Raw genomic sequence first — 20,186 nt, 5'->3', positions numbered from 1 at the left:
GACAATTGAATGAATGACGTTTTTACACCACAAATGCACTGCAAAAAACCATGGCTATTTATTTTACATACATATTTTTTGATATTCAACTGATATGGTTTATTGTAGACTCTTTTGGAAGCTGGTATAATGCACAAGTTTTTGGGTTCAAATAACGTCGTTCATTCAATTGTCTTATCCTTCTATCTACAATTGATCAAATTTACCAAAAACTTGTGCATTATACTAGCTTCCAAAAGAGTCTACAATAAACCATATCGGTTGAATACCAAAAAATATGTATGTAAAATAAATAGCCATGGTTTTTGCAGTGCATTTGTGGTGTAAAAACAAAATCAAAACAACATAGGTCTCTGGAGCTGTCTTCTACTCCATCTTGGGTAAGTCATGACGTTAACTGTGGGAACAGTGATCGATCAGTTGTACATATACAATGTAGTCCAGTGCCTGAGTCAGACATATGATGTGAAGCATGTGAAGAAGCAAAAATTTCTAATTTTCCTCTGCTTTTCTAGCATGGGTCTGAAACATCACGACTAACCCCACCCATGGGGGGGGGGGGTGGTTGCTGACAGGGCTTTTAGGAAAACATTATTTTGACATGCATTTATGGGATTTTGCCTGAACTTCTGAGCTCTAGTAATCAAACATGATCGAATTAGAATTGCATTATAATTAATTTGACAAAACTTATAAATGATTAAAGTGTGGTTCACCTTCTTACATTTCATCTTGGCTTGAACCATATTGAGCAGACATAAATTTTTGTCATACTTTTAAAGTGTTTAATCATCTCTATATCCATTATATGTTGCAATTCGATAACATCGATCATTTTTCAAATTTTTATTGCTGTTTCTGTTCAATTAATGTAAATTAATGGAAGTAAAGGAATCAAGTAATGGGCTTCACAAAAATAAAGAACATTCTGAAACACGTTAGAACTGTATTTAAAAATATAGATTAATTTAAAATTACTGCAGTATATTCCATTCAACGTTCCCACTTAGAAAGTTTTCCCGCTTAGACTATTTATTTTCGTAGTCCTAACTTTCACTCACGCATACCGAGATTTCCCGAAATTTTTTTCATTTTCCGTTTAAAGTGTTTTCCTGCCAATGTTTTTCATGACAAGTTTTTGAAAACACTATAAGTGGCATTCACTGTATATGAACTCCTCAATGTTATTTTACTTGTTTAAAACCAAGAGTTTCTTGCCACAAATGAAATTCATGATTGCAATCTCAATATTTGAATACTCAAATTTGAAATTCAAAAAGACATCCTGGTATAGGTTGTCAAATATCTACAACACTAGTTGCAATCAGCCTAAACCCATGGGCAGAGAATAAAAGGGGGGGGGGAAGTAATGCTCCTCCCCTAGGCAATGATGGAGCCGAATGATCTAATGTATATTCATATAATTCTATGAATTGGTGTCATCACGCCCCCCCCCAGCCATTGATGTCTATCTCCACCTATGCCTAAACCTCAGATACAATTTATTTAATAGTAGACAAAAACATTGTCTTATCAGAAAATGAACAACCCTGGCTGCAAACAACGTAGCCTACATCCTAAATTTTCGGACCTTATTGCTTTTAAATGTTTCCATGCATGAGCTGTCTATTCATGAAACAAAATATTTCTTATCTTGGTACTGTACTAGGTGAATAATTTGATTGAGAAAAAAATCAGAGATAAACGTCTTACCTTTTTTTTTTGGAAGTTTAGTAGTAAAAATTATCAAAATTTAGAATTTACACATTGTATATCTGTCTTCCGGAATAGATGAAAGAATGTTTTAGATGGTGGTTTTTTATTTTTGACTGAAAAGTACTTGTGCCTCTCTAGGGAAACATAACAGTTCAGAGGTTCCCTGGAAGGCATGATTACACAGGAGGACAGGCGAAGATGCCTCTCTCCGGCACAATCATCATCAGGGATGCCCATGCTACAGATCAAATGGTAACTCCAACGAGAGGGGAGGTATTCAAAAGGAAAAAAATAACTAAATTTCTTTTGTGGATGATGCCCTAGGCATGTTTTTTTTTTCCTTGGTTATATAGCCCTGTTATTCTTTAATGGCTGAAAGAAAGGTCAGACTATTTTTTTCAGGGGTAAAGAATGCGACCACCTGCACACTCTTTTCCTTTAGAAATAAGCTACTGCCATTCCTAATAGCCCTAAAAATTATATTACTGTACATACTGTATACAATCTTTAAACTGAAAGCCTCCTTTCACAATCAATAATAGTTTTATGGAAAAAAAATAGATATGAATCAAAAATTTACAAAACATCTGAGAAAGGAAAGGGTTTCGTTTGGAAAAATTGCGGCCCAGAGCGACCGCACCTTTTGCACCGTGCTAAGTCCGGCCCTGCACACATATCAATTATCACATGTTATGCAGAGGTAAACTTGGAAAGAAAAGTCCTATGAATTAAACGCAGGTCCTCTTGCAGATCGAGCAAGTGTGCTAACATACACATGATTGGAGATGCAAACCGACCTTCTTATTTCACACACTCTTTGCAGTAGTTCACACCTACTGCAAAGAGGAATTGGTAGCCTCTCTTCCAAACTTCAGCGAATTTCCCTCATACCACAGTGCATGAAATAAGGAAGGTAGGGTCGTGTCTCCAGTGATGTAGATGGTAGCATGCTTACTGTTTTGCAAGAGGGCCTGGGTTCAAGTCCCAGTAGAGACCAGATGACTTTTCTTTCCAAGTTCACCTCGGCATAATATCTGAAAAACAAGTTTCCTTGATATATTGTGCTGAGAAAAAAGCTGTTTGTTTTGACATCTCAACTGTATTATTTTATTTTATATATTTTTGTCATTTTATATATTCCTTTCCAATAAAGTTTTATGAGGAAGATGCCCTCTCCACTTGTTAATATAAGTTTTTTTTCGAAATCTGGTAATATTTGGAGATGATGATTCTATAGTCCAGAGAGATTTAGATGGCTTTTTCCTCAGCCAGAGATATCAAGGAAACAGTTATTTTCCGGATATTATGCTGAGGTGAGCTCGGAAAGAAAAGTTATCACGTCTCCGCCGGGACTCGAACCCAGGCCCTCTTGCATACCGGGCAAGCATGCTACCATCTACACCACTGGAGACACATGAATCTGCCTTCCTAATTTCACGCACTGTGTCGTGAGGCGCTGAAGTAGAGGCATTAGTAGCCTCTCTTAACTTCAGGAAATGGCCCCCGGGTGGGACAGTTTAGAGAGATTTAGATGGCTTTTTTCTCAGCCAGAGATATCAAGGAAACAGTTATTTTCCGGATATTATGCTGAGGTGAGCTCGGAAAGAAAAGTCATCACGTCTCCGCCGGGACTCGAACCCAGGCCCTCTTGCATACCGGGCAAGCATGCTACCATCTACACCACTGGAGACACATGAATCTGCCTTCCTAATTTCACGCACTGTGTCGTGAGGCGCTGAAGTAGAGGCATTAGTAGCCTCTCTTAACTTCAGGAAATGGCCCCCGGGTGGGACGGTTTAGAGAGATTTAGATGGCTTTTTTCTCAGCCAGAGATATCAAGGAAACAGTTATTTTCCGGATATTATGCTGAGGTGAGCTCGGAAAGAAAAGTCATCACGTCTCCGCCGGGACTCGAACCCAGGCCCTCTTGCATACCGGGAAAGCATGCTACCATCTACACCACTGGAGACACATGAATCTGCCTTCCTAATTTCACGCACTGTGTCGTGAGGCGCTGAAGTAGAGGCATTAGTAGCCTCTCTTTGATGACTTTTCTTTCCGAGCTCACCTCAGCATAATATCCGGAAAATAACTGTTTCCTTGATATCTCTGGCTGAGAAAAAAGCCATCTAAATCTCTCTAAACCGTCCCACCCGGGGGCCATTTCCTGAAGTTAAGAGAGGCTACTAATGCCTCTACTTCAGCGCCTCACGACACAGTGCGTGAAATTAGGAAGGCAGATTCATGTGTCTCCAGTGGTGTAGATGGTAGCATGCTTGCCCGGTATGCAAGAGGGCCTGGGTTCGAGTCCCGGCGGAGACGTGATGACTTTTCTTTCCGAGCTCACCTCAGCATAATATCCGGAAAATAACTGTTTCCTTGATTCTATAGTCCGTTTCAGGTTAACTTTGCAGTGAAGAGGAAGCTACGAGGGAACCGCATCACTCGTTGCTATGACAACGAAAGCCTCTTAACCTATGTATCGATGCGCGGCCTCGGTGAGGTATGGCTGATTCTCGCCAATCTCGCAGAAAAAAATATTTTTTACGTGTAACGTAATGCTTGTAGAAAAAATTAGCTAATGAAAAAAAAAAATCATTGTCGATACTTTCAGAAATCAAAGTTGTGGTTTTTGAAATCATTTTTTTTTTATTGAAAAGTATCTTAGTAACTCCTATTAACCCGGTTTTCACGTTTGAATTTGGGAATAGCCCCAAATAATAATAATAAAAATGATAAGGAAAAATTTAGAATTCTTTTACTCACTTTTCTTGCCGAAATTTCCGTCGCTCACCCACCCAAACGCACGGTATACATCGATGCCACTTATTATCACTACAGTTTTAGTCATTTTTCACGGATTCTCATTCTATGGAATCCTCACTTGACGTTGTAGAACTATCTGATTCTCTATTACTTATTAATTGTTGTTGCTCCAACATGTGTTCCATCAGGCCACCTGCAATCCAAAATTCCTCTTCTTTTTCAATAACGTGCTTTATGCATTATTGCCAAAAAGAACAGAGAACGTTTTAGCATGTCTATCTCTGGTGAAAAGCAAGATACAACTGTCACAGAAGAAAAAAATACACTGCAAGCCTAAACCATTGTGGGTCTCTCTCTCTCGCTTATTTATATTTATCTGGAGAGACACTGAAGGGTCATCTGGAGGAACAGACTCTGCTGTGGGGGAGGAAGTTGGTGTGGGTGAAAAAGAGACATTACTTATGTCAACACCCTCCGCTATCGGCTATTGGAATTCAGAAACCACCCCTATCCTATGAACACGGCAAGAAATAGATATAAAAAAAGGGGGGTCTGGAACCGTAACCTACCCCCATAAAGATATCCTCTCACAACGGTATCGGCGCTGTCGTGAAAGAGGGACACTTCCTGTAATCTATGAGTGAATATCTGAATTCGTTGGAGGTTATTTTCGCGAGAAAAAAAACCCTGATTGAATATTCGTCTGGGTGTGTAGGCCTATAAGTACATGCAAAACTGAATGAAAAATTGTATCGGAAAAAATTCAACAAAATGACGATATAATATATATGTATATGTAACTCTCTCTCAATCTGAGCAATCAAAAAAAAAAAAAGCACGATAGTGATATTGGCGGGGAAAATTTCTTGGAAATCGCGCCAAAATGCTCTTGAGCTCGCCATGGATTTTTGATAATGGTAACCAATATTTTTCTAATTTAAAAATATTAAACGAATATACATTGGTTCAAAACGGTATTTTTTCAGTATCTTTTTCAAAATCATAAAAAAATTTGAAATATTCTATATAAATGATCATCAGAAACCTCTGATGTATGGGAACTATATTTTGCGGCGAAGGAATACACTCTCTACCTTTCTCTCCACTGCAAAGTTAACCTGAAACAAACTATAGAAAAAAATTCATTTTCGCCCAACATGCAAGGGACTATCTTTCATTTACTGGACAAGTGCTCTGCCCCTAAGCTATGGAAACAGTGCGTAGAAAACAAACATATACAATACAGTCGACGCTTGATTTTACGAACTCATTTTCTGGTTCCAAGCAATGTACCATTCCTTGAAATGTCTTTCCTATTTATGAAATATTTTTCACATCTGTAAGGGTTTTGTTATAACATAATTTTTGAGATTTCTTAATTTTTAAGAAATTAAATCCTTCAATTATCGACTTCAGGATGATAGAAAATCTGTGAAGAGTTCAGGCACGAATGAAATGCTTGGTTCAGGAACTTTAGATGGCTAGACTTAAATTGCTTAATAAGCAGCAATATTTTAAAAAAAAAAAAAAAAAAAAACTAGCAGTTCTGGTAAACAAGATTTTTATTCTAGTTTCAAAATGCTCTAATCAATAAATAGAATGTCATATTTATTTACAATGCAGTGTTTGAGAAAAGCCTGAAAAACAAACAGGAACATCAGCAAAGCACAGAAAAGGGTTAATATGAAGTATATCATATTAGGTGCACACCAAATTTGGCAACCGTTTGCCTGTTTGGTAAACCCATTTAAATAAGGTTTTGGCGATATTTCTCTCTCCATCATGTGTTCTCTGTTCTTGATTGTTATATTAAAACAGTTATAACATGTTAGTTATTTGAAACCATGGGTAGAGATCTGGGGAGGGGCGTCATTGCCCTCCCTAGCCTCAAAGGTAGAGTGGTCGCCTGATCTAATGTATATGAACTGAACTGACATCATCATAGTGCCACCAGACTTTCAAGTGAATCTCCGCTTATGTTTGAAACAGGATAACATGTTCGTTCCTGTGCCAATTAAATGTGTTTGTCTTTCTATAAGTTTTCAATCAATTTCTTTGTGATTTAGAATGGAAGGGTAAATGAAATGTGTTTTTTGGAGTGTTTCACACAGTGACTGGTTTGATTGTGAGGTTGCATGTTTGGTGAGTAAGGCTGTTTGGCCAGTGGCATATTTATAGGTGAATAAGAGGGCAGTAAGTTTAACACTATTTTGAGCAGTTTTTATAATTTTCCTAATCCGCATTATACCTGCCACATTGGAAATAAAAGCATGTTAGGAACCCGAGATATTTTGAGTGACAGAAATAAAGCAGATGAAATTTGATGAGATATCTCCGGATAGTGCCACTATAAGGGTTATGTAATTATCAGTCAAGAACACTGAGTTTGGCATAATTATTAGTAGACAAGGGTGGCGGAATCTGAATAGCCCACATGCGGTAAACCCATAAACCCATTTTTAGTTGAGAAAAGCCAATTTGAAAAAATTAACAGGGGGAAAAAGATTATGACTGAAAAATGCAACTGCAAATGGATTTCTTGAAAAAGGTAAGTGTTTTATTTTAATAATCCTTATTTTTGCCAAATTACAAATACAAATACAACGCCACAACAGGCAAAATGCCCAACGAGGTGGCTGAGAAAAAGATGCCCATAACAAATATGGATGTCATATATTTCAAAAATACAGCAACCCAATTAAAAACTAAAATTATAAACAATATATACACATGATAAAATACTATACAATGCCCATAATGCATTTATGGTTGTCTTATTCTAAGTATGGATAGCTTCTCGATTTACCCCAACATGTTTATAGTATTTCTTTTTAAATGTGTCAATTGTGTTACAATAAATATAGAATATTTGGCAATCATTTTATAAATATCCTCAACCTGCAGCCAACACTTTACATTTCCCATAAAATGGGTTAGTGATTTACATATAATTATATCAGTGCTTCCAAAGTAAAAAAAATTAGGTGCCAGCACAATTTCTTAGGAGCCAAGTACACTCTTTGCTCATGAATAATGGTTTCAAACAATATCATAGCTGCCAACTTTTGAAAATGAAAATTCGGGAGATTTTCGCGCAAACCCGTATTTTATCTTAAAACCACTCCCTAATAAATACAATAGGGATTTTTCCAAATAAAATAGGGATTTTCTAAATAAAATAGGGATTTTCTAAATAAAATAGGGATTCTCCAAACATAAAAGTTAAAGCATAGGGAATAAAATCCCTACTCAAAAACTGAAGTTAAATTAAAATAGGGATTTTACACACATGGAAGTTAAACCCTTGGGAATTAAATTCCTACGCAAAAAACAAGTGAAATTGGAGGTCAAAACTTCAATGATGTAAAAATAAATATTGTGTTCAATCAGAAACGCTGTGAACAAACATTCTGCGCAAATGACCCCAAAATCATTGGAAGATGAAGGAAAACACCGTCAATTTTTGAAGAACACTGACTTTTTGTGACACTTGCTTGTTTTTTTTTTTTCATTTCACATGAGTGATGATGTCACTCTTTCCACCATGACCGATGTTTATGTCCATAACACAACTTGTACAAAAAGCGAAAGTCGACCCTCTTCTGGAACATTTGATGAAAGGAAATTCATCGGAATAAGTATCTTTAAAATTGATTAAATATATTTTTGCTTATCAGTATTCATGCTTTGTTATATCGCACGTACGTAACTTCAACAAAAGAATTTTTGACCATATGAGCGTCACTATAATCTTCAATTATTATCCAGGACTATTGGCTGCTAAGCCATTCCCCTGCACGATAAGACAAACAACTTTCTTGTTACCATCAGAGGGTTTGTAAAACTTCCTTAAAAAGGGTATTTCCCCATTTACGACGTGTGGCATCATTTCGAAAGGGGGGGAAAAAAAGAGGCTTCATGCAGAGACGGCCCTGCTTCATGCCCCACAAGAAATTCCTTAGGGTTTGTTTTCATAAGCGGGGATTTCTTTTAATGAAGTAGGAAATTTTTAGGGACAATTAGGGATTTTTGTGATTTTCGTAAAAATTTGGGAGATTTAAGAACTTTTCGGGAGGTCGAGCGATGAAGCTAAAATTCGGGAGAATTGGCAGCTATGCAATATTTCCTTGACTTTTCTAGGACCCCATGCCATGATCTCATTAGGACATACAGGGTCTTTATAATTAAAGTTCCACTTTGAAGTGGCCATGAAAGGAAAACTACTGGACAAAGTGTTATCAAACTTAGTAATAGTTTACAAGAGGTAATGGGATTCAATTTTCCACAAAAAAAAATTCAAAAACTCACCACCAGCAAGGAATAGTGCTGTATGCAATATTATTAAACTAAATAAGACATGAAGACGTTGGTTTAAAATGTTTTTAATCATTTCTAAAATGAATCTGTTTGTGTTGTAATTCAAAATCACAATGGCTACATGGCTTACGGCATGAAGAATGCAAATTACAATTATGCAAATGCACTTTACACACCATTTGATTTTTCAGCTATAAAATTTAGCATCCTTATTAGAGCTCTCATTGTTACGAATCAATGATGTTTGTATCCATGCAAGACTGCATTTTTCTCGTTAAGTATTATTATGAATGCAATAGCAATGAGCGGCATGCTTGTAAAAGTATCATACCACAAGACAAATATGCCGAGGGCCAATGACACTGCAGGGTTTGAGGAAAATAATGGCAAAGTTTGAAGCCGCAGGATTTATCTGTTGCACTTGTACAGGGAAGGAAGAATGTTTCTGTGGAAACCAAGGAGACTGTTGTATTAGCAGTAGAGGAGGCATCAATGGAAGGCCCACACAGGACGTGCAGCATAAGTGCTGTTGCATGTCAAGTGGACTTACCATTGAGTACGGTGTACAAAATCGTTCGTAAAGTGCTGCTGTACTACCCATACAAAATCAAACTTGTTCAACAACTTGAACCTAACGATCCTGCTGTAAGAGTATCTTTCACTTTGGAATTCATTGCATGGATGGAGGTGGACGAACATTGGCCATGGAACATTTTGTGGACGGATTAGGCCCATTTTTACCTAAACGTTTTTACCTGGGGATGTCAACACCCATAACTGCAGGATTTGGGACAAACAAATCCCTCATGTTATCCACCCAGTTCCATTGCATTCTCTTAAAGTTACTGTTTGGTGTGGTATGATAGCTAGTGTCATAATTGTACCATTTTTCTTTGAAGAGCAATCGACAGTTTGGCCCGTGATTGCTGCTTGCTTAGAGTCGATGTTAAGACATTTTGTGATACCTGAACTTCAGCAATGTAACATTTTAGACACCATGATTTTTATGCAGGACAGGGCTCCACCTCACATTGGTACATGTGTCAAACAGTTAATTAAGCACCATTTCACAGATGACCAGATTATAAGCCAATGCTTCCCCATTTCTTGGCCACCCCGGTAATCAGACCTCAACCCCTGTGACTTCTGGCTACTCTTTCCCCCACTTCGAAGCATATATTTCTTCACTGATATGAGTGTTTTTGTGTTTTTTCCTCCCACACACATTCACAAATAGTTGCAGAAATTCCCACAATTTTTTCTGCATCTGCTTTTTTTTAGCAATTCTGTTTTAGAGTTGGGAAAAATTATTGTTGCAACCGGTTTAATTGGTTAAAGTAGTGGCGCCATCTATTTTGATAAGTTATGTGACTAAGGGTGCACGCAGGCATCCTCCTTTCTTAGTTTTCGAATCTGGTAACCCCATCTACACCACTAGATATGCACTCAGACTGTTAGGCACACTTCCAGAACAACTCATTTAGTAATAAATTGCAGATGGCAATAGACCAGAGTTATACTCGGTTTGAAAGGCAGATACCTCAGCTAATGAAGATAACTGAAATCACATTTGTGTTAGCTGAAACACTTTTCCACAAGTTTTAACAGAAAATTGATTAATATGCATTACAGGTATTGCCTAAAATTCAAAAATAAGCACATGCATCCATATTAACAAAAATGTTTGTACGCCTTGGCTGAAAAACAATGAAAAAACAAAAAGCTTCATATGCTGAAAATTTTGTAAGCCATGGCATTTATTAGATGAGGTATCACTGTACATCTATTGATGTATAATAATCTAGGAATTCTGTTTAACTCTATTTTCTTAAAACCATTGGTGCTAATCTCTTATGTTAAGTAATCAGGGTATCTAACACATACCAAAAGCAAAATTTGGCTCGTCTGACAAAATGAACCATGCTGGACTGTTTTCTTATAGCAATTGTTCCCAAAATGTGAGTCGTGATAAATTACAGCAGCATTTTTCAATACTTTTTTATCCCGTGGCACAGTTGAACATTCATGGCACACTTTAATTGCCATTTTAAAAATTAAACAATATCAATTATTAACAATAATCATGAATAATTATTTTTTAAAAATGATAAATTCAGTAATTATTAATGACAAAGCAATATTTGCTGCTATTTATAATAAAAAGGTAATTGGAATTCCTGAAACTGAGCTTACACCTCTTAAAACTTTACACCTTCAGTTCAAACGTTTTCAAAATATTCAAGAAAACCATCCAGAATATGAATAAGAAATTTCATATATTTTGATTTGCACAGTTTTAACATTCGTATGTTGGATCTACTACTTCCTACTAATCATAGACTTCTAAAAGCCTATTGTTTTGTCGATGATAAGCCTAGAGAATTGAGGATGTTTGTTTCTCACTCTTATTTTCTGACCATGCTCCTCCCCCACTGAATTTACCAGATCAATTGCCAGTGGATGGAACCAGCTTTAGTTCACATTTTGGTAACAGAAGGAAAGAGACAGTATTTGAAATCTAATTAAAATTTTTTCTCTAATACTCAATCTTTTCCCCCCTATTATTTATTAGAAAAAGATTGAGTACTTCTCTTTCTTGGTTTCTTGTTCTTGAAGTGCGGGGGGGGGGGAATACTATCACTTATACAAAATTGGAAACGATGTTGCATTTTACAGAAGGTTTGGTTATTTCTCTACCATGCTATTTATAATGTGAATCAATGGAAATTTATACAACCATGGAAAGGGCTAATACATTTGATTAAAGAAATACAGTCAAAAATATTAACCCAAAGGGAACTAAAAAAATTGTCACTAACAGATTTCATATAACCAATTGGCAAGAAGAAAAGTTTTTTTTTAATTTGATATCAAAAGATATATCAATATTGTATCTTAACAATAATTCTAAATTTTTAATAGAAATTCATAATTAAATAAATGATTAATTAATTTCATCATTTTCATTTTTCATTCAAACTTTTTTCACTTAATTTTATGTGAAATGCATCTCTGCTTGTGACTCATAGGTGAACAAACAAGCATTTAGCTATGTGAACCCACCCAGTTTATCTGGTGTTGAAAGACATTTTCATTTCTAAAGTTCAAATAGATTCAAGAGCATTGTATCATGCCCCGTTTTCAAGAGCAAAACAATAGTGAGTCAACTCTGATATAAGAATGTGTAAATTAATGCCTTTTTCCTTAGCATACACATTCTATGCTAAAGAAGTCACTGAATGAAAATGCCCTAGAGCGATTCAAAGTTATACTCACTTCCACCTTGAGTATATAGATCAGGGTTCACACTGCCTACCGCCATTGTGCTAAATCGCGACACAATATTTAATTTGACGGATAAATAAATGATCAAATTCGCCAAATTGTGAGTGTCCATGTGGCCTCTTAATGGTAGAATCGGTCAGTTGTTTTGGAATTCGCGTTTTATGATGTGTCAATTTGGCTAAGGCTCAATCTCATTTGGCTACAAGTTGTAGCCAAATGTGGCCTACAACCTTTTCCACCTAATTAGCCAAATTGCTAGAATTGATAAAAAGTCAGGGGAAACCCTGGTATATATTCACCCACCAGAGATGCCGCTGTACTCTAATTTACCTGGGTCCCGAGACCCAGGGTATTAAAAAAATCTGGGTCCTTTTTGAGTGAAAGTGGGTCCCTCTCAAAAAAAATTATCTCGAAAAAAGTATCCTCCAGTTCCCCCATAATTTACTGGTATCTCTATGAATTTTTTCCAGCATGCCCCAGGTCTTTGATCACCTGCTTATATCTCTTCGTTGAGACAGAGCGGAGGGTCATGTTCTAGGTAGGAGAAGGAGGCATCTCTGTGAATCGAATAAATAATTCATTTTTAAAAACATGTTCTATTCCAAGGTTCATTTACTTTCATCGTCTATTAGTAGGAAAAGCATGCAAAAAAAGCCCATTAACACTGAGAATTTAACATATGGAATGTAGCACATATAATAAATCTAAACCAAATATACAGTGGATCCAGCTTATAATGTTCCCATTTAGGACATTTTTTTACTTAGTACGGCAACTTATTTTCATGGTCCCCCAACTCTAATTAATTCTCATTAAGATTTCCTGTTTAAAGTGTTTTCCTGTTTACAACACTTGTTATAACAGTTTTTTGGAAAACTTTATGAGCAGGATTCACTGTAATTAAAACTTAGAGGCGCACATTTATATATTTACTAATAAATCAATCTAATAAATTCCCTTCTGATTGATTTTTCATTTTTAAAAAAAAATCTTAGCTCTTTCAATAATATCTTCTGATTAAATATAAAGCAAATGAGATTTCCTCTCTCTCAGTGCACACTTTCAGACACTCATCTTCTGATTCCTGTGTCATATTAATCCTTGCGAAGCGATTTCCTGGTAGAATAATTTTATTTTCCCTCCCTGATGGTCTACTGCTCTGATCTGTCACCATTTAACTGCCAAATATTTTCACACCTGAATATGAGAGCTATATCAGCAGGTGGATTTAATGGTGGGTGCACTGGGCATGTGCCCGGGGGTCCCAATTTCTGAAGGGCTCTGGAAAACAAAAACTTTACACTTTTTACTAATTTAAGGGACCCAATATTTTGTTTTGCACCCGTGGCTTCAACTGACTTTAATCCACCACTGTATGTCAGATTGTGTTGGTGAAAGTTAGGTGTGCTTGTGTGTGTGTGACCAGCATTTAGCATGTTTTGTGTTCAGTAGATGGTGCCATCTATCTAGGGCCACAACTAGATACTTTCTCAAATGGGACAAGCACACATTTTGGCATACTGTGTATACATACATTAATGTAGAAGAAGCAGTTATAAAGGGTGAATTCAGCACCCCCTCTAGTCCAGAGCCCGGGGGACACTAGACCTGCCTGCTCTCTCCCCACCCTAGTTGCAGCCCTGAATCAAATTGGTAATGGGTGGATTCGAAATTTAATATATGCATTTTTATACAAAAATTGCCATGTTTTTAAGACAAATAAATTCAATTGGTCGAATGGCCGACGCATTTCGGCTCTTCAATGGAGAGCCGTCATCAGGACCTCGTGGTCAGAATTCACACGAATGAACTCAATATCCTTTGTGACATCACTTCTAATCGTGGTTTTTCACCTTTCATCATCTACAAGATCCTCAAAAAAATGAGCCAGACATGCACCACGAACCTGCTCCCAGCTGACTCAAAACAGTTTTCTAATACCGTTGTTCTTCCATTCGATTCTTAAAGTTTCATGATCTCTTCTATCTTCAAGAAATTTGATTTCCATACAATATTCCAGACAACAAATATACTCACCTTTTCTCATCTGAAAGATCCTATCTCACCCTCCAAAGAATCTGGTATCTACTTCATCCCATGCAAGAATTGCGAAAATGGATATATTGGCCAAACTAGGAGAAATCGAAATATTTGAGTTCTCGAACACCGAAAGCTATTGCCCAATATCGGCTATTGCCCAACACCATTGGCAACGTTCACATTATTTTGATTTTGATAAAGCATTTGTTTTTAAAAAAGCAACACACAATTCTGAATTGAATTTTCTCGAGGGATACTTCATCAGAACATGCCAGAATTTCCTCGTTAATGATGGAAGAAACACGCCACCTATTTTGTCAGCTTGGACAGGCTTTATTAACCTCAGTCGTGACAAAACTTTCAACACTTTGCAAGAGATGGCTCCCCAATTTGCATCCAAAGACCACTCGACGCAGCAAATACAAAGACGAACTCTTCGGACGACCAGACGTAAACATCACCCCTCCATGACTCATTCGTGTGCATTCTGAAAACGAGGTCCTGATGACGGCTCTCCATTGAAGAGCCAAAACGTGTCGACCATTCGAATTTGTCTTAAAAACGTGGCAATTTTTGTATAAATTAAAACCAGGCAAAGTTTCTCATTTTTGTGATAATATTATACATATTTGTGTTGCAGGTCTATCTGATTGTCGTAGCAACCACAGCTTTTTTCAGAAGAATAGCCAACTCAAAATTGGAAAACCTTAGAAAATCATATTTTTAGCCGATTACCACTACGCAATCGCGGGTTCCAAACTCAGATTTTCACCAATTCAAAATCAAGCCCCCTTCCCCAAGAAAATGAAAAATATTTTTGTGGGAAATTAAAATAATGGAAAAAATAGTCTTATACTATGTTAATTTGCAATTCTCTTTGAGCATTAGTGACCCACAATTTCTGTGGAAGAAATCCTTCTTGCCCCTCCAAAAACCGATTCTGCATACTTCACCCGTTATTTTTGAGATACGAAATGGTGACTACCACATAGCGGCTAGATGACAAAACTGTGGGTATTCAAGGTAGTTTTTACAGATTCGGTTTTTTTAACGATCCTGGAAATAGCTAGACACTTAGAACAGGTGTTCCAAATCTTTTACGATTTTTTTTTAAAATGTGCATCCACAATCTCGTAGGAACAAGGCAAATTTACGGCGTATAGATGCTGTCTTTAAGTTCCGGCAGATAGTACCGTAGTTTCCGGTATGTAATTGGGGAGGAGAAAATCTGCTGGGGGAATAGAAACTCCAAAATTTGAAAATTCTGTACATGGATGCTCATTAAGGAAAGCAACTAAATATCTTCAACAACAGTATATCAATACAATACAGTATGGTATACAAAGTTGTAAAACCAATTTTTCAAGGTTGCGTGAACATGATAGACGGTGAAAAGAAAAAAAGGGGGGAAGTTGGGGAGGCTTTTTCTACGTTTTTCTTCTTGGAACTGAGAAAGAAAGCATCCCAGAGGATGCGTGAACCAAATTTGTATGCGTCCTTTTCCAAAATTTCAGGTATTTGGCATGCTATAGCGCATCAATGGCATCTGACCCACTCATCTTTCAGGAAGTTTTCTTACAAAAATTTTATTCAAAGCATTGCAAGAGTATGATATTTTTGAGATAGAGAATTTTTTTTTTATATTAAGGTTGATCTTATCAATCTCTCGATCTCATTTAAAAATGTTCATGTTAGGCCTATTTCCTGTTATTAAACATAACATTTATACAACCTTCATTATCAAAATTCTGATGCGAAAATTGGATAGGGGCATAAAAAAAAAAAAGAAAAAAAAAGAAATTAGACAGAAAGAATCCTGTACTTGAACACTGTCCAGAACTCTTTTATGGTTTAACTTCATATTTGTTTTTTGATAACCATATCTTTTGCAAGCAGACATCTTGAATTTATTATTTTCTCTAATATTCTCTTGCGCATATGAATCTGCTGTTTTTCTCTATGGATATAATATATTTTTTTCCAAATCCCCTACAGATTTTATACATGATATAGTTAAAAGCAAATATACAGTCTGAAAATCAATTAATTTAGATAACCTTACCTTTTGTTATTCCATAAACTGAGTCTCTTGGATGACATGGTAAATCTACACCATATGCACAACATAATTTCTGCAAAAGCTTAAGAAAAAGTTATAGTATAAGAGAATGTATCAAACTGATAAGCTTCAACTAAGATTATAAAACCCACACAATTACAATAATAATAACTGCTTTGATGGACCACCAAAAAAAAGAATGAAGCGGGGAAATGTAAAATTAAGGTTGGAGACAGAAGGAAAAACTTTACAGGCATTTTTATAATATATGAGTGACAAATTTAGTTTAAAATTATAAAATTTAAATTTAATGCACAGGGTTGGTAAAAAAAAGTATTTTTGTTTAAATAGCATCTGCATTAAAAACAATTATATTTCTGAAAAATCATTTAAACCTCTAATAATTAAAATAAAATGTTTATTGATGGACTTAGCACTATTCTCATATTAATCAGAATTATTATTAATAATTCTCATATTAACCTTTTCTCGTTCAACATAATGAACCATGGTGGATGGTTTTTCATATCAGTGGTTCACAAACTACGAGTCGCAACCCCCTGGGGGGGGGGGTTTGTGATATTAAAATGGGGGGAGCCTTAATGAACTGGAGGAATGTGAGTGAATTTACATTATAGAAACCTAAGAAATCAATTTTAATCTTTTGCAACTTTTCATGGGGCATGATGATGACGTCAATACATATATACACAATGTATTTTGATCAAATGTACAAATCTTTGATGCAGGAGGTGGGGGGGGGGGGTGGCTGCAACCCCTTCATGTTCCCAATCAAATTTCTCTATCAGAGTCTTATTGTTGAGAAAATTTCGATTTGTTCATTTTTACAGGACCACTGTCATTTTGTGCCCACAATAGTTTATACAAATGAATCGGCACGGACTGCCAAGGCCGGCGGTTTGCAGTCAGAAACGACGCGCATTGCCAGATAACGATGTGCATCAGAAGAAAACACTGTCTAAATAGAATGTGGATGAATAAACCAATTTCTTTACTGATTGCATTACCGACCACAGACAAAACATATCGGCAAAGGTAAAATAAAAAATTAGAGAAAACTTCTGCTCATAGGAGAGGAAACCACCGTGAGGGCACACACACATACTGCAAGGCCGATTTTCCAATTCCGACAGTCAATAACCCATACACTCGCGCAGAGAAGCACAGTAGGGGCTGACAGGGCCCCAGATCGGTGGCCTGAGATAGTTTGTGATTATTATTTTTTCGCATAATAGTGGGCCCCACTATACAGGGGCTCGTGAAAAAACTGGCCTGTGTGCGCCGAGAATCTCAACTTACGGGCCCTGCTGCAGGATGTGGAAGGGGGGCATTGGACCAGCCAAGGGCACTTTCGGAGGATGGATTTCACACATTCCTATTCACGTATTTCGAAGTCCAATATGAAATGCTTGTTATTTGCTCTATCGTCGATCCTATATCGCAAGCTTATGACCGTATTTCAGTGGTTCTCAAACTTTTATCACCCGAGATTTCCCAGCCTAATTCATGGTTCATCTGCAGCTTCCCAGAATTGTAGGCAGATTTTCTCATTTTAAAGAATCACTTCAAAGCATAGATAGGCACGCAAATCAATATCTCAAGCTCATTGCGATGCAGTGTCGGAATTAAAGGGGGCGGGGTGGGGGCAACTGCACCGGGAGGCAAAATTTAGAGGGCGGCCATTTTAGGGGGGAACAAAAAATACTGTATTAAAATTATAAAATTTTGGAATTGTGTGGGGACGGCAAAAATCCTAAGTACGGCCCTGCCTCAAAGCTGCACACTTTGCGTCGCAAAACAATTAATGGCGAATGATTCGTCAATTCGATCACAGATTCTATTCCAGTTTGGGATAAATCTTCTCGAAGTCTCTCGTTCAGTCACATATGCTTACTGCACGATTTGTCGTTCGCTATAACTAGTCGGTAAAGATCAGCGCGACAAAAAAAGAAGAAAAAAGTATGATATAATTGCCAAAAAAAAAAAAAAAACTTTCTTCCTTCATGGAAAAAAAATTGGTGTCCTTTCTTGGTCCCCACAAGGTAGGGCTATAGCCTTGAGGCCCATGACAATTACCATCATTGTTTTTTCCTGGTATAAATTCACTATAGAGCCCCTCCTCCCGTGATTTGCGGATCCGCCAAAGATCCCACAGCCGAGATGTCCTGCTCCACGATGTAGGGAGGTCATGTCCTTTCTTATATGGAAACCAATATTGTTCCTAAGAGGTCAGTGGGGAAGGTAATCACGAATAACCGAAAAACATGGTTATCCTTTTCCTGTCAGCTATTCTGCACAGTTATGAAATATGCTATGAGAATGGCACAAACAAGGAATGACACTGGTCTAGTCGATGAGCCATGAGGTTACGTGACCATATCCAAAGTCACACCATTCTTGAGCCTTATATTTCAATTGCTAAAAAAGCAATGTATTTTGATTAACTTCCCAGCATTTACTGTAATTAGCTTTAAATCTCCAAGTGTTGATCACCCCAGGACAATGTCTGACTTTATGTGTGCATATGTGGGGCTGCCTTTCAACACATTCACATGGGAGTTCAGCTCTGAGAATGGGTGGGGGCAGTTCTGCAAAAGAATGAAAAAATTCAGTTCTATGAAATGGAAATGTCTGTTTTCATCACAAAACCTTCACAAAATCTTACATAAGAAATGAAAAAAATAAAACCAACAACAACACGGATAGAGAAGAGCTGAATATGAAATTGAAATTTTTGTAGCATGGTTAATCCGCGCACGGGTAATAAAGGTTCTACTGTAATGTGGAGATGTTTTCTCCAGTTACTTACCTGCAATATGATTAAGAAGGAAGCTATTTTGCAAAAACTGTGATAAAAACTAAGAAAAACAAAAATATGTTTAATGAAGCATCATTAATGCAGATTAGTTAGCAATGATTTACAATATATAGGGTGATTATAAGTAAAGTTACAATTTTAAAACGCTGTGAAATGTGAACCACAGGTCAGAGTGGCTTGAAAATGAATCAGACGTGCCGCTGACGCCCTGTGGCAGAGGCAGTTACGGAAAAAAAAAACAAATTGGTTAAAACTCTATTTTGAATATCCACAGTTTTGTCATCTAACCACAATGTGGTCATAAGTTTCAAATAGCAAAAATCCGGATTTCGGACATGCTAATGTGCAGGTCCAATAAATATGATTTTCTGAGGTTTTCCAACTTTAAAAGCTCTGTTGACATGACACAGAGGCAACTCTTGGGCCGTGACGACACACAGAGTGCTAATCTAGGAAGAGCCCCCAAATTCAAAATCACAGGGTGAAAAAAAGTTTGATTGAAAAAAGTAAAAGAAAAATGCTTCTGTGTGTGTTGTCCCTCAAACCTAAGCTAAAAGAGAAAAAATAATATAATTTTTTATGAATTGCTGGAGGGGGGGGGGGGTTAGGAGAGGGTGGGAAGGGGGTACCAAAAACCGGTTCTGTACATGGCTCCTGCTGTGACAATCAGTAGATTTAAAGTCGGGGTTGGTAAAAAAACTTGTTGGTTGGTTTTTTGGTTTAAACCAGTTTTTTTTGTTTTAATAGCATTTACATTAAAAACAATATAAAATTTATAAAAAAATCATTCAAACTTCTAATTAATTAAAATAAAATGTTTATTAATGTAATTAACACAATTCCTATATTAATTAATCTATAAATATTTCTTACATTTTTATAAAACCAATTTTTGCAATTTAATTATTTTATAACTTAACTCAAGGAAATATTCTGTGTTTAAGAATTCTTATATTCTTAACCCAATAATAAGGTTGTTTTCTCCAGTTACTCTCAATACGCTTAATCAGGATGTTGTTTTGCAAAAACTATGATAAAAACTAGGCAAATACAACGTGTTTAATGAAGCTTAATTAATGCAGAGATTAATTAGCAATGATTTATGATATACAGGGTGGTTGTAACTAAAGTTCTGATTTTAAAACTCTGTAAAATAAAAACCAC

The 20,186-nt window shown here is 36.5% G+C and overlaps 1 protein-coding gene and 3 non-coding genes across 7 annotated transcripts in view; 1 reads left to right on the top strand and 3 right to left on the bottom strand.

Annotated features, from left to right (window-relative positions):
- The window catches only part of LOC149067626 (nonsense-mediated mRNA decay factor SMG7-like), a 267,121-nt gene that overhangs the window by 189,179 nt on the left and 57,756 nt on the right, over positions 1–20,186 (bottom strand). For all 4 annotated transcript variants that reach the window (XM_089252529.1, XM_089252530.1, XM_089252532.1 and 1 more), the window contains exon 5: positions 16,187–16,265. In XM_089252529.1, the coding sequence (XP_089108655.1) occupies positions 16,187–16,265 (79 nt within the window). The remainder of the gene's footprint in view (positions 1–16,186; positions 16,266–20,186) is intronic.
- TRNAT-GGU (transfer RNA threonine (anticodon GGU)) lies at positions 3,055–3,128 on the bottom strand. Its single transcript has one exon. It is a non-coding gene; the product is annotated as a tRNA-Thr (tRNA).
- On the bottom strand, positions 3,334–3,407 carry TRNAT-GGU (transfer RNA threonine (anticodon GGU)). Its single transcript has one exon. It is a non-coding gene; the product is annotated as a tRNA-Thr (tRNA).
- TRNAT-GGU (transfer RNA threonine (anticodon GGU)) lies at positions 3,965–4,038 on the top strand. The gene has a single exon. It is a non-coding gene; the product is annotated as a tRNA-Thr (tRNA).

Source organism: Pholcus phalangioides, unplaced genomic scaffold (genome assembly GCF_987345545.1).
Source record: "Pholcus phalangioides strain wild (caught in Gottingen) unplaced genomic scaffold, Ppha-v1.0 ptg000029l_1, whole genome shotgun sequence".
NCBI classification, from domain to species: domain Eukaryota; kingdom Metazoa; phylum Arthropoda; class Arachnida; order Araneae; family Pholcidae; genus Pholcus; species Pholcus phalangioides.
The sequence above is the reverse complement of the archived record's forward strand: the minus strand, read 5'-3'. Positions and strand labels throughout refer to the sequence as shown.